Genomic DNA, 15,435 nt, shown 5'->3' on the forward strand with positions numbered 1-15,435 from the left:
AAGGTAATAAAGTTGTGGTGTGGTTTTTCCCTTCCTTGAGGGAGGAAAGTTTCCACGGTAAAATCTCTGTTTTTGTGTTGCTTCTTTATTAAGGCAAACTAACAAGAATCTGGTTTCTTGTATAGGGGGTAAGGTTTCTTCAGCTGGGTCTCAATTCAGAAAGATGAAGGTCCCAAAAGAGAAAAACCTTGTAGCATACGATTACTGCCAAGAACTTAAGTATTCCAAAACTGAAATAAACTTTGAACTTGATTAATTGAATATCATTTTAATAAAGTAACATATGCATACAAATTGCAAGTAAAACAGAACGTTGCCGCAATACTATCTATGTTTAAGAGTTTAGGATGTAATCTCAAACGCGATCCAGTTTATAGTAATAGTAATATTTTAATCTATTCGTCTAATGAACAATTTATAGGGTTCGAGACCTATGTAATATTTTTATGCTATCAAGTATTAAGTTAATTGAGAAACACAATGATATTAATTACATATATGAAGAACACCTATAAAATGATGAAATTCACAGAAAGGGAGTGTACCATTACGCCATAGCGACGCACAATTGAAGACAAACTTTGTCTTGGGTGTAATAGGACTCCAAGTTACTGTGTGCGATCGAGGTGTTCCCCACCAATTGTTGGAATGACGTGAGTTGTGCCGGGTCTCGATTCGAAAATATGAAAGGCCCAAAAGACAGAAACCTTATAGCATACAAATACTGCCAAGAACTTAAGAATTCCAAACCGAAATAAACTCTAAACTTGATAAATTGAATATCATTCTAATAAAGTAACATATGCATACAAAGTGCAAGTATAACAAATCATTGCCGCAATACTATCTCTGTTTTAGGGTTTGGGATGCAATCTAAAACGCGATCCAGTTTACAGTAATAGTAATATTTTAATCTATTCGTGTGATGATCAATTAAAATGGTTCTAGACCTATGTAATTTTTTCTGCTATAAAGTATTAAATTAATTGAGAAGCACAAGATATTAATCAGATATATGAAGAACACCTATAAAATAATGAAATTTGCAAAAAGAGAGTGTGGACATGTACGCCATAGCAACGCACAACTAAGACAAACTTTGGGTGAGTTTTCCTCTCCTTTAGTTTATGACGGCGGACAACAATGGGGAAATATTTTAGGTTAAGTCACGAGTAAGGACCTAGCGCCATATATATAGGCTTAATATAAAGTCTTAACCTAGTGAGCCTCCCAAATACAAGCTCATTGTTCTCCAACAGGCCTACACTTTTGTCTGCCCACACCTAGTACATGAAATGATACAGGTCCATCATGAAATCCATATAAATATATGGCTTGGGTCTTGTCCACCAACCATTAATACCTGGCCCGTTTTGGTAAACGAAATAATAAGTTAATGTTAAGTCTATATTTAGTAAATAAGTCTAATAGTCCCAACTAGTTTGGGGATTGAATTATAGTTCTTGTTGTGGAATTTTACCATCAATAAGCATAATAGACTTAGAGGCTTCATACAACGGACTCCAACTTGTTTAGGATTGAAACACATCTATTGTTGTTGGTAGGATGTTCTCTTAGCTTTTTTCAACAACTGCATATCTGAATTGTGGTTTAGATTGGCATTTATTAGTCTATTGCATGCTAATCTGCCTTCTCATTCAAGGTTAGGAATTTATTAGACTCAAGATACAACAATGACATCATATCCAGTGTAATTGCACAAGTGGGATCTGGGGAGGATAGAGTACTGTATCCAGACCTTACCCTACATCGTAAAGATAGAGAGACTGTATTCACTAGACCTTGAGCTTAAATAAAGCATTTATAAGACATTTGAAAAAGGGGAAACATAAATAAGAACACTAACAACAATGAAACAACGTGAAATGAAGATAAGTACACAACATATAGAGGAAATAACAATAATTACAACAAAATAATGTGATAATTGAAGCACAAAAAACACAAGGGATCACTGAAGCCGAAGAACAAGAAACTACAAGAATAAGGCTAATATCACTAGTAAGAAAGAAGGTCTGAGTATGACCATTAAGTCTATCCCGCAGTAAAGCGAGAAAACGATCAACTACCAACTAACATTCTATTCTAACCCATGATTTCCAAACTCTCCTATCAAAGGTCACATTCTGAGTAAGCTCAAGATACACCATGTCCTATATAATCACTCCCCCAATACTTCTTCAGGTTGTCTCTACCTCTACTAATGCCCACCATTGCCGATTTCTCATGCCTCCTCACTTGGGCATCTACACTTCTCCACTTCACATGTCCAAACCATCTCATCTTCGCTTTCCGCATCTTGTCCACCATGAGGCCACTCCTACCTTGTCCCAGATTTCTTCAATTTAATCTTATCTCTCCTAGTATGCCATACATCCACCTCAACATCCTCACTTTGCAACTTTCATCTTTTGAAAATGTAAGTTCTTGATTGGTAAACACTCTGTCCCATACAACATAGCAAGTCTAACCATCACTCTGTAGATACAACATGAAAAAAAATAAGGAAGTGGTTAATGGTCATAGTGCACTAATTTGGCGTGGCATATAATTAATAGATATTGAACTAATAAACAGAGGATTACTAAAGAGTTGACTGCATTGCATGATTGCATCAAGACTTGTGATCTGGCATGACAATAACATGTTAGGCCTTGTATAAATAGCCAGTCTAAACTATTAGGTTGTGCACAAAAAAATTTAACTTCAAAAGACTCGTTCGTTTTTTTATATGAATGAGATCAATTCGTTGTTCCTTTCCAACATTGTCTCATAAATGACCTATCAAGCTCATGAATTTCTCATAAATGACCTAGCTCGTGGATCCACTTTAGCAATAATGAATGCTACAAAGTTCTTACCTTGGCAAGTAGACTCTCTCTTTTCGGTGTGAGGGTTACAATGGATTCCATATTATAGCTCACATGGTTTTATTATGAGTTAACGGTAGATATCCCCAAATGGTCTATGTTTTCTTCAAAAATCTTGTCAAAACTTTTATATGGTTTTCAATATGCATTGACCTTGTTTATGATTTATGATTTTACTTTAAAGGCTTTTACCACATTTTACTTGGTCATGCATATCATGTTTAAATTCACTATTTTATCATGTTTACGTTTTATGCATTTCCCTACATTCAGTACATTCAAAGTAATGATGCATATTATGCTTATATTATGAAGTTCAACGCTCCTCCTGCATATTCTCTTATGTACTTTGTTGGCATCTTTTATGTCATCTTAAGTGTTGATACTTATTGGTTATACTCTCTCATATTGTATTTCTTTTACGTCATGCTTATGTCAAGTGTCTTGTTTAGGGCCTCTCAGGGTTCTATATTGTAATGTCACATCTAGGGTGTACTTTGGGTTGTAACACTTTTCAGCAATCGGTGAGACCTCCTCACTTTCAGAGGACTCTAATTTAGTTAGTTCAATTTATTTAATCTTTCAGACATTGTTAGTTGAATAATTAGGTAGTCGTTGGTCTTGTCATGACACCTATCTTCAGTTAGTAGAGGTTATAGATAGACAAAGTTAGTGATCCAGTTCACTCTTGAGCATTCAAAAGTTTTTAACATTATTTATATTCAGATTTATGTAAGACTTTTGCATGATATATGTTTCATTGATTTGGAATGCCCATTTTATAAGGCTTCCGCAAATATGTATAATTTTCTGCTATGAAGTCAGTCAGGCCAACGGTTTCGTGGGACTAGCAATGATTCTGAGTGCCGACTACGTCTAGGGTGTAGGTTCGGGACATGCCAGAAGGTTCTCTAAAGCTTTTCCTATTCTTTCTCTCATTTTATTTGTTAAATACATGTTCCCTTTGCATACAAAACTTACACTTGTAGCTAAGGAAACTGGATATATGGTACGAAAAAAACTATGTTAATGCTAAGCTAAGAGCATTTGTATTTTGTTGTTGTATATTAAGAGTTTTAGTACTTGCCTCAATAAAATTTCCCTATGTTGTAAAAACATACATGTTCCCCTTTGTGAACACGTATATACATGGACATGTTTGTATAGCTGAGATATATACACCCAAAAGGCTCAATTGGGCTTGGCTTAACTGCATAAGAAGTTTCCAATTAAGAATCCATGAAAATTTTGATTAAATATGTCAAGTCTTGAATGCACAGGTGTGACCTATACAAAATGTTAGAACCACTTTGGTGATAAGGTGACAATTTTTTAAGGTAATACAGTGTGAACTTGAGTGATACCTTTTAAATTGCAGTTGTTTGTTGTAGCTTTAGAAGAGTAAGGTTTAACGGGAGAAAAGAAGAGAAAACCAATACTGAGATGCAACCTTCGGTCATTATGACATGATAAATACATACATTGTACATTAAGATACGCCAATTATATATCGAATATTCGTCAAGTATCCACTGATTATACACTAAAGACAAGATTTGTGATTCCACAATTGGGAATTTAAAGTTTAAAAGCAACTAACAATTGCTTGAAATTGTTACAAAGGTTAGAACAACTACCACGACTCCACCGTGAGGCCACTAACAACTTCCTATTTTCTATGAAACGCCATCCATCACCGCAAATCCAAACATACAAATTTCATTGGGTGAAACCACGGTCAAAGCTCCTTTTTCAAACACCTCAAATCCACTAACTCAATGCTATTTTCACTATCTCAAATAAAGCTCTGTGGTAACAACTTCAGATTTGGGCAACCTTTATCAACCACTTAAAATACTAAATCATTCGAAGAGATGGAGTGGTGGAGAAAATGTAGGGGCAAACAGAGAAGGATATAGGAAAGGCAGAGAAGAAGAGAAGAAAATAGGGAGAATAGAGGACAGCCAAGAGAGAGAGAGAGAGAGAATTGGCTAAGTGGGCATTTGAATTGGCTTATTTTAGGTGACTTTTGACCTCTTTTTTTCTAGTTATTGAAGTGTTTGGAAAACACAAAAAAAATTAGGCTGAAAAAGTACAGAAAAAGATCAATAACCAAAAGTTGGGTGTTCCCAACTTTTATCATTTAGCTTTTAAATTATAAGTCACTTACAAAATGTCAATCCGAACACTTCCAAAAAAAAGGAAAAATGCATAAGTACCCCCCCAGCCTATGCCCAAAATCCGTGAGACACACTAACCTTTACTAAGGTTCTATTACCCCCCCCCCCCCCCGAACTTATTTTTTAATTAATTTTTTACCACTTTTTGACCTACGTGGCAATATAAATCAGATAGGTTGAAAGCTTTGTTCAACACGCACTGGGCCCCACTTTTTCAACTTTCTAAAAAGTAAGCTATCAGTTCAAAAGTAGATTTTACACTTCCCAAAATTTCAAAAAGCTATCACATTTTCTTCATTTTCATCCCTTTCTTCATTTTCATCCCTTTCATCTTCACAAAGGAATTTCCCAAAACAACGACAACCTTCATCATTTTTCTTCATTTTCATCCCTTTCATCTTCTTCTCTTTCAAATCACCCATTTCTTTTACATCGCCACCCTTCTCCTTTGAATTGATGTTGAGATTTTCATTACCATTTCGAAGACTTTCACCTTCATCTATGCTTGCATCGCACTTCCGCATTGATCATTGAATCATTCGCATCCATACACAACTTATTCAACTCGGATTTTGTCATAACCCTAACATTTAAACATAAAAATTGTGAAAGAAATTTAAAATCAAAACTAATAATCGACATAAAATGGTGTAAATATAAAGAATATATTAAAAATTTACTTTACCTTTTCGAAGCAAGGAGCAATTAACTCAAATGATAATGGAGGTTTTTTTTCCAAAGAAGAAGAACACTGATAAAGAAGAAGACAATTGAGTTAATGTTTGTTTTTCTCAAGTTTATTTTAACACGTGTCCAATTTTTACTGGTCAGTGTTGTCTAAAAACTGCACCCACGCGCCTAACATAGGTGAAGTCACAGACTCAGCCACATAGGCCAAAAAGGGGTAGAAAATTAATTAAAAAATAAGTTCGGGGGGGGGGGGGGGGGAGGGGGGGTAATAGAACCTTAGTAAAGGTCCCAGGATTTTAGGCATAGGCTGGGGGGTACTTATGCATTTTTCCAAAAAAAAATGATAAATGTTGAGGCTAGAAATTTTATTTCAGAAAGTTTATAAAGAGTGAGGTTTTTCTTTGATGGATTTGAATAGACTACTATATGTAGGGTAGAAATTCCTTAATTTTCACATGCACACAAAATACCTTTTGCATCAAATATCATAAGTTGGTAAATAGAAATAAAATATATACGACTATAAATAAAGATTAACTTAGTCCAAAAGTTTGACGCAAATAACTTGTTGATAGAACAACATTAGTTCATTTTTCCAATAAAATAGAATAACGTTCATAAATAATTGAAATAAAAAGTATGAAACACGAAATGTATAAAAATGCAACAAATTAAGTCGCACACTATGAAAAGGGCAACATGAAAAAACAATGATAGAACAACATTATTGTTATATTCTTAATCAAGGTCCTTAGAATATCCATCATCTTCAGCATTGGTGTCATTGCCTTCTGTTGATGCAGGCTCTGCACCGCTTCCATACCCTATTGCAGCCATAGTCTATATAAAATACCCGTCATGCAATAAATATTCCATCGGACTTGCCGATAGGGCAACATTTTCATTGTTGGATGGAGGCTTTAGAGGTTGATTCAATTGTATCTTCCTTTTGTTTATTTTAGCCGTTTCTGCAGCGAACACTTTTAACAAGCTTTTCATTTGTCTTGCATCAAGTTCATTAATATGTTTTCCCTCCACTAGTTTGTTGAGGAGGAGTTTCATCTCCTTTTCATTAATTTTCTCTAATTTGCTAATTTGTTCTTCTTTCTTATCCGCTTTCCTCAAAAGATAGGTTTCATGTTTGACCAATTTTTTAAGCCTTTCGTACTCCATAGAACTTAAATACCTTGTTAAGACATCCTGAGCCAGACTTGTAGATTTTCAAGCAATGGGTTGGCTATTCATTGGCGTAAAAATAATTATGACGACTTCTACATCACACAAAATAGTAAGCTCTTCTGCTTTCTTGAACAAACTTGGTGCTCTTCTATCTAGGATGGAGTTTCACACATTTTCACAATAGTTCCTAGTATCCCTAAGCCTTTTTGTAGCCATATTTGATACTCAAACAAAAAATACTTTACTTTGGAGTAGAATATATATATAAAACTTGAAGAGGTGTGTGGCTTTTGTAGATGTCAAACAAGAATCGTCAATGTAGTCAAATCAAGAAAATTCTTAAGCTGGGGTCCAAATTTTAAATAAATTGATTTGTGTAATTTGCTTTCAAGGAAACTGTTTTACTTTTTTCTTAAAAAGTTGAAAATTGCTAAAATTTTGACATGTATATTTCATAATTAATTTTGGTAATAGAAAGCACAATAATTAACTTGTCACACGGGCACATTGGGTAATTATATTGAAAATATGTTTTATAAAGATGTTAGTATATCCTTAGTAAACACTTTTAAATCATAGTTCAATATTGGGAAAATGCATAAGTATACCCCCCAGCCTATGCCCCAAATCCCTGAGACACACCTAACTTTTACTAAGGTCCTATTACCTTCCCGAACTTATTTTTTAATTAATTTTCTACCCCTTTTCGGCCTACGTGGCACTATCCTTGAAAATTTTGTCAACACACGCAGGACCCACAAGATAGTGCCACGTAGGCCGAAAAGAGGTAGAAAATTATATATAAAATAAGTTCAGGGGGGTAATAGGACCTTAGTAAAGGTTAGGTGTGTCTCAAGGATTTTGAGCATAGGCTGGGGGGTACTTGTGCATTTTCCCTATAATATTTTGATGGATAAATTGTCACGACTCAAAATCGAGCGTGAGGACACCTGTCTTATCTCACCAAGACAGATCAGCCTGAAACCCAACAAAAGAAGTAAATGTGGAAGTAAAACAGAATAAGAGACTAATATAACATGAACATTGCGGAAAAGTATTACATTGGATTCAACATAAATACAAACTTGAATATCTTTGTGTTTAGAATAGAACAAAAATATAACGAAAGAGTAATTGATGTCTGCCGAAATGACAAGCATTCTACCTCACAAACTACTCAAGTAAGCCTCAGAGGAAGGTAACAAGGGAATAATCAAGGTGGTTCGTGCTCGTAACCTACACAAATGTAGAAGCAAGGGAGTGAGTACCAAACAACAATGGTACTCAGCAAGCAAACCTAAATAACTCCAAAATCTTTCTAAAAAAGAATTTTTAGGGAGTCACTACAAAGTAATTCCAGATGTTAACAAGGAAGCTTTGAGCTTATATTGACTGTGAGTTAAATAGGAACAGAACCTAATGAGATCAAATCTCCAATAGTTACTCTCTAGCTAGCTCAATAGCCATGTCATTAAAGTGATGTCATTCCAATTTGTCTTATAATACCATTTTCTATTTAACATTTACATCTTAAAAATGTGAAAATAATTGAGAATCTTATCTCTATTAAGCTTTAGATAATCTTCATTGTATTTTTGAGGAACAAATGGAAGGTGATAATGCTAAAGTTAAAAAAAAATTGTGAGTACATTAGTGAAGGCTATTAATTTTTTTCAAGAGGCCGATTTCAATTCATTTAGGAATTAACTTTGGCTTACAATATCCTTATTTATAAATTTAATCAAACTAAAAAATACATTAGAAAGTGCGAATTAGTCGATTATAACTTTATATATCAATAATAAATAAATTTAAAATTTTGTCACCAAAAAAGGGAAGGCAAACGTAATATCTGAAACTATAAAGAAGGTTAGTTAAACAAGGTCAAACATGAGAAAGGTCTTTGATAATGATCCAAAATGTATATACATAGTTGATATTGATCCAAAATGTATATACATACTGGAGGGTGTCCATTTATGAATAATCTTTTCCGTGATTGGCGTTTTGTGTTGATCTTATCTTATAATTCTTCTGCTTTTACTTGTTTACTATACTATCAATAGATATTCACTTTTACTTTTCAGTTTAGAAAATACAACAACAACATGTCCAATGAAATCTCACTAAGTGGGTCTGGGAGGAGGGGGATAACTGTGTGCGGACCTTATCATTACCTCATGGAGGTAAGAGTTTGTTTCCGAAAGACCTTCAGCTCAAGTAAATAGAGAGCAGAGTAGCTGCGACAAATCTATTGAGAATTTCCTAGAGAAACAGAGAAAAAATGAATGATTTCGTTGACAAGGAAACTAAGCCCAATATCTGCATAAAAGAGCAGTCACTGCGAATGAGTCAAATACTACGAGCTGCTTTTCCTGATGCCTCAGATAGCGAGGGAATGAAGGAATCAAATGCAACTTTTGCAATATCGTCATCTCGGGTCGAGGTTATGCCTGCAATCAACATTGTGATTATTACCTTCATGATGTATGTTGTAATTTCCCCAGAGAAATTTGCCATGATTTTGATCAGGGCTCTGACCATACTCTTACTCTCCGCCCCTTTAAAGCCACAAACCAAGAACAATTTTGATTGAATGTATGCGTCCACTAAAAGTCAATGAACCAGGTTCCTTGACATATTTATGATGCAGAAAGTAAAACAGACAAGAGTTTTACGTGGAAACCCCCTTGCTCAAGGGAGGAGAAAACCACGACCTGTCCTCACAGGATTTTCAACCCAACTCTATTTAATTATAAAAAGGAGCAAAGACAGACTCTTGTAACCTAGGAATTAAACTCTTAATCCCTTCTCCCTTACTGTAGCAACTCTACTACCAGCAACAACCAAGCAATAACTCTATTTCCCACTAAACCAACTAACTCTAGTCGATCTAGACTTCAAGAGCTCAACAAGGCTAACTCTAGCCACCAACTTAGATCTCAAGGATTAGAGAATAAACAAGCAGCAACTCTATTGCACTAAGCAACAACTATGTTGCCCACTACACCAACTAACTCTAGTTAATATAAACTTCAATAACCCGACATAGCTAACTCTAGCTTAGAATCAGAAAGCTCAACAAGAACTTCAAAGGATCTAATTCCTTTATAGATTAGGAATAGATCTTACAAGATGAAGCACTGGCTCTAACAACAACTACGAACAATGAAAACTCTATCAAGTCCCTTGTTGTTCTTCGAGAAAGACTTCCTTGAGAGAATGGCCTCTGCTTGTAAAATTTCTGATTTCAAAAGGCTTAGTTTTTCAATGGAGAATGAACATATTATAAGATAGGCACAAACAGACAAAGCAATTCTATTGGTTGAGGGTCTGTTGTATGGTAGGAGACACGCACCAACCACAACAAATATTGCAGAGTTGCAGGCTTTTGAACAGTTATATTTCCTATACAGACACTTCCAGTTTCGTCTGGATCAGGTCCAAAGTTCGTTTAATCATCAAAACTTCATATATAACTTAAAACAACAATCTCCCCCTTTTTGATGATGACAAACTAATATTCAACCTTCTTCTCCCTTTCATCATTTCCCCTATCAGCATGACCAGGTCCCTTGTTAGATCTCGAAGTTTGTTAAATCATCAAAACTTCAAATTAGCTCCAAAATAACAAGTTTCACTGTGCTGCTTGTGGACATGATGATTCTGTTCATTATCTGTTCCAGTCATACAATGGCCGCGAGCCCTGCAATTTCAATCTTTCATGTTGAATGTGTTTCTATACCCATAACCTTGCACCAAAATAGTGAAATATCCGCTTCATCTGTTCATTTCATTCCTTAACACCAGTGAGACTGCTATTCTCTTCTGCTCAGTTTGTTGCTAGAGTTGTTCCCACTTCTGGATGCTGGCTATTTTACAACCATGAGCATGATTACCTCTGTCACTTCAATTGTGCTGTTGTATCAGAATACGGAATGGAGAATCATTCCATGGGTAAAGTTCAAAACTGGCTGCAAACTCTGGCAACAATTCCTCCTAATACAGAGTTCGACACCAAAACACACACTTTTTGAACCCTAAACACCAAAGGGACACTCTCTAAACACACACCAAAACTGATAATTCGCCCATAAAACTACCATTTTTTAACACCGTCATCCCCGTTAACTCCAAATCCATCCAAAATAATGCTACACAAACTTTAAAGGTAGTTCTCTCATAAATGGGCGAACTACAATTCTTTTTATCAACTCATCACATTAATCTATATTTCTCTCTCAATTTTAAGTGTATTGTGAAGTCTTTTTGGTTCATAAAATCATGAGTTTTTTCAATAATAAAAGTATAAAAGAACTTGAGAATTTTTTTCATAAAATAAATTTTACTATTTATTTGCTTACAACAGTAGTTAAAAAAAATACTGAGGTCGACGGGGACAACGATTCTCTTCTGACCAGTTTCCTTGCATAAACTACATTGTTGTGCCATGCGACCTAGAGCAATGTCCATTTCATTTCTACGACACCTAGTATTGTTGACTCCAGAATTTCTCAAATATTAAGTTATTTGCAATTAAATTGAATGGAGAAGGTGGCCAATATGACTCATCGCCTAATGGAAAAAATATGTTGTTGTAAGTCTGCTTGTAATTCTTTGAAATGTAGTACTTACTGACATAGCTCTTTGGTTGAATGCCATGCATAACAAAATTTTATGACATGCGAACATGGTATATGGTAATTTCTCCATTTTTCACAAGAACATTTTCGGCCTTTAGTAGTGACTATGTGAAGAAAGAGATATAGCTTCACATGAGAAAGAAAGAGATAGATTCACGTGAGAAGTTAATAAAAAGAATTGTAGTTCACTCATTTGAGGGCGAACTACCTTTAAAGTTTGTGTAGTATTATTTTGGATGGATTTGGAGTTAACGAGGATGACGGTGTTAAAATTAGATGGTAGCTATATTACGCCCATAAATAGGCGAACTGTCCATTTTGGTGTTTAGGGTTCAAAAAATGTCTGTTTTGGTGCTGAACTCCTTAATACACTTGCAGGTCAACCGTGTGGGGACGTGACACATTTCTCTCATCGCCATGCTCTCAAGGAATATAACTCGTCAAGCCCCAAGCCTGCAGCTTGTGCGACATTGGTTATTTGACAGGGTACTTTTGCAGTAGTTGCAATTACTGTATCGACAAGATTTGCTTCTCAGTTCCATCCATTATTCAACATATGTCTCATCCCCAAAACCCTCTCAAGCTAACTTGCTGCTTAAATTTGTTAAATGAGGAACTCAGATGTCCAGGCTGCTATGGCAATATCCAAACTTCTCGTGGCATGGCCTATTATTGCACCCCATGCATATTTATTATGAATCACCAGTGTGCTGGAGCTCCCAAGACCTTGACACGGGTGGACAATGTCTCGTACGAGCTCTTCTTTGAATTCCCCTTTAAGAATCAGAGATCAAGTGCAACATTTGTTCCAAGTAAGAGGGGACCAAAGGCGGACTGTTGTACTATAATCTAGATCATGATGAAGCTTTACACGTTTATTGCGCCTTCAAAAAAGAACCCAACAACAATGAGGCGAAGATGAATAGGTTATCAATTCAACAGTTAAATAAAGTGTGGATAGCTGAGTAAACCGAAATTAGTTCCTCCACAAGACTAGAGGTTTTGCAAAGTTGGAGTATGTAGGTGTTTGTTTCTTCCCTTTTTACTTTTTTTGTTTCCAGCTGGTGTGCTTGTACATCTGCTGTGTGATTTTGGTAACGTTACTGTTGTGTGTTGTGTTATCTTGGAATGAAAACTTTGTTGCCCTTCTTATTTTTATGATTAGGCTTAATTTAACTCATCTTTTGTTGAAATATCTAATAATGGAAATGGGAAACAGAGTTGAATTACTAATGTGCAGAAAGCAACTTATGAACTATATAAACACTAATCTAGATCAACTTTTTAATCAACTTCTTCCTTTTCAACAATTCTTTATTTCGATAGAAAGAAAAATATTCATTTCCAGTCGTAGTAGAATTTTGGATATGTAAAGACTAACAAAAAAGTATTGGACATATTTTTTCTCTTATTCCTCCAATATCTGTTTCTTGGCTAGGGCTCAGGAGCAATGACCCTGGTTCCCTTTAGATTGTGGCTCCCCATAATCTACTACCGGATTTACAGTGAGTGTATTCTTGCTAATAATACCATTCAAGACCCTTTCTCAAACCACCCAAGCTCCATTTCTACCCAAAGAACTTCCCCGCGTTCACATAACAGAGTAGCTACAGTAACATATGAAGCTCAAAGAGCTGGCTAATAGTTCCATCACTTCATAGGGCAGCTCTTCATCTACTTCGGGTTTCTTTTTCCAGCAATATTATGTGCTACTTGTGCTCAGTATCTTTCCAGCCAAAGCCTGTGATACAATAGGAGTAGATGTTTGTGAAGTTGAAATGTATCTTATGTTCGTGTTCGGGTTTCTTATGTGTGTCAAACTCAAAACATCACCAAGAAGCAACAGAACTACATCAGGGTAGACAGGGAGTATGTTGATTACAATGAGCTAAGACATACAATCCTAATTCCATCAAATAGATGCATGTTGTAAAGTTGAAGTTTTTAGGGGATAAAAACAAGGGATAGCCCACAATTTTTTCTAGTTCTTTTTTTTTTAATGGATCTTTCATTTGAATGTACAGTCTATTTTCAGAGTGAGTATACTACATAGCAACCTGTAAATTCAATTTTTATAATCATCTAAAGTTGGTCATTTGGTCTTCTCTTTTCTCCCATTGAACAGTATATGCCATTGTATTTGAATGACACTGCCTACCTACCAATCATTTACGAGCAGACAATGGATGAACATTCACTGAATCCCTAACCAGCAGAACTAACGATAAAAAGAAAATCTACAAGTGACCCTTGATATTTAAACTACCATTGTTCTAAGGCACATACAAGTTACAGAATTTCAACATGAGTGTTAATCCCCCCTCCAAAATTGCTCAAATCCTCTTTGACATTCACCAAATTTCAGTGAACTTGTCAAAATATATTTGGCTGACACTAGTAATATTATCATAAATGAATAAAGACGGCTTTAGCTTTTTCTGAATAGACACTGCTCAGCATATAAAACTCAACGAAATATAATCATCTTTGTATCTCCAGAGATGTTAATATAAGAGCTAACATGATGAAAATTTGAAGATGGACATACCGAATCCCTCTATGAGAGAAACACTCATTCATCTGACTGCTCTCCATCTTCTGTAATACCTTCATAAACCAAATACTGAAGAGCTATGGAGTATTTTGCAAGTTTAGTTGTCGCATATTTAGCAACACCCAAACTCCTAATAAGATATGATCCGAAGCCATCCTCTTCCATGAAGAATCATATATTTCAAAGACAGTAAAACTACGGTGAAGAGAAAGCAACTCCAACAAATAAAACACAAGCATTAGCTAAAAAATCAACAAGAAGAGTAACAAGTTACCTTTGATTATGTAGATAGAGGAGACCCATCTCTTATAAAGGTATAACAACCTTGGGGAGTCACCATTATGAGTATCGGAAAGTAGAAGCTGACATGACCCCTTTTCACTAATTAACGAAGATATGCTGATTACAAAACCAGCACTAACAAAAGTGCATCAAATTACTAATACTCAAGGGACGTTTGCTCACTCACTTAGCACATAAAATAGCATTACGACATAAGGCTAATACCCGAACCATCGCCAAATCCCTTCCTCGAGTATTATTGTATCTCTCTTGACAGTTTCTGAAAAAAGATTCAGACATAAAAACGATACCGACACATATTGGTTTCGAGATTAACTAGAAATGAAGTAAGTACCCTTGATCAAAAAAATCAGCAAAATCATCAATAATTACTGAAACTGGAGCAGGATCATGCATATGGAATGCAGCAAAGTATTTCTTAATTCCTTCTTCGTCGTCTACATACCTATATCATTAACTTACATCGTCACATTCAAAACAATACCCAATGACAATTTTTTGTCAAATTATCAGTATAAATACATACTTACTTCATCTGAATACGGTTAATAATATCAGAAGACGCATCAATTCCCTGAAAATCATCTCATCACACATTTTTTTCTGGAAATTATTATTTTTAAGCTAAAATTACGAAGAAATAATCGGCAAAACTTACCTGAGCTAAATAAGGGGGTTTACTCTCCAACTTCCGACGGTTGCAAATGAAGACAACATTACCGGCGGTAGCAGTTGCAGAGTTAATTGCGAATTGGAAAACTAAAGAGGTCTTCCCTCTTGCAATCAATCAATCAATCAATCATTGAACAATTTTGAACTTCCATGAAAAAAAATTCAAAAAAATTGGCAAAATTAACTTACGATGAGGGAGGGCCAGAAAGGAGGAGAATTGAGTCACCACTGCAGCGAAAATCATCAAATCGTCCAACCGGTAAGAATTTCTCCATCATCGGAAAAAAAACAAAGCTTAATCAAGTTCCCTTTTAGGTTTACAA

General features: G+C 35.3%; 1 protein-coding gene and 1 pseudogene across 3 annotated transcripts; both read right to left on the bottom strand.

Moving 5' to 3' along the window:
* Window positions 1-6,499: 6,499 nt before the first annotated feature.
* On the bottom strand, window positions 6,500-7,156 carry LOC125810338 (MADS-box transcription factor PHERES 2-like; annotated as a pseudogene).
* A 5,708-nt stretch (window positions 7,157-12,864) lies between these two features.
* Window positions 12,865-15,435, bottom strand: LOC125810324 (uncharacterized). Of its 3 annotated transcripts, XM_049489831.1 has the most exons (8): window positions 15,302-15,435; window positions 15,099-15,216; window positions 14,971-15,014; window positions 14,775-14,885; window positions 14,607-14,699; window positions 14,412-14,518; window positions 14,132-14,295; window positions 12,865-13,324 (listed from the first exon to the last, which is right to left on the bottom strand). In XM_049489831.1, the coding sequence occupies exons 1-7, from the start codon at window positions 15,388-15,390 to the stop codon at window positions 14,156-14,158; spliced, it is 702 nt and encodes a 233-aa protein (XP_049345788.1). In that variant the 5' UTR covers window positions 15,391-15,435; the 3' UTR covers window positions 12,865-13,324; window positions 14,132-14,155. The 3 variants fall into 3 exon arrangements, with proteins under 3 accessions (XP_049345788.1, XP_049345797.1, XP_049345792.1); XM_049489840.1 differs by lacking the exon at window positions 14,775-14,885 and having other exon boundaries at window positions 15,302-15,398; XM_049489835.1 differs by lacking the exon at window positions 14,132-14,295 and having other exon boundaries at window positions 15,302-15,398.

This window comes from Solanum verrucosum, unplaced genomic scaffold (assembly GCF_900185275.1).
Source record: "Solanum verrucosum unplaced genomic scaffold, falcon-dt-bn FXZP01000276.1, whole genome shotgun sequence".
In the NCBI taxonomy this organism is placed as follows: domain Eukaryota; kingdom Viridiplantae; phylum Streptophyta; class Magnoliopsida; order Solanales; family Solanaceae; genus Solanum; species Solanum verrucosum.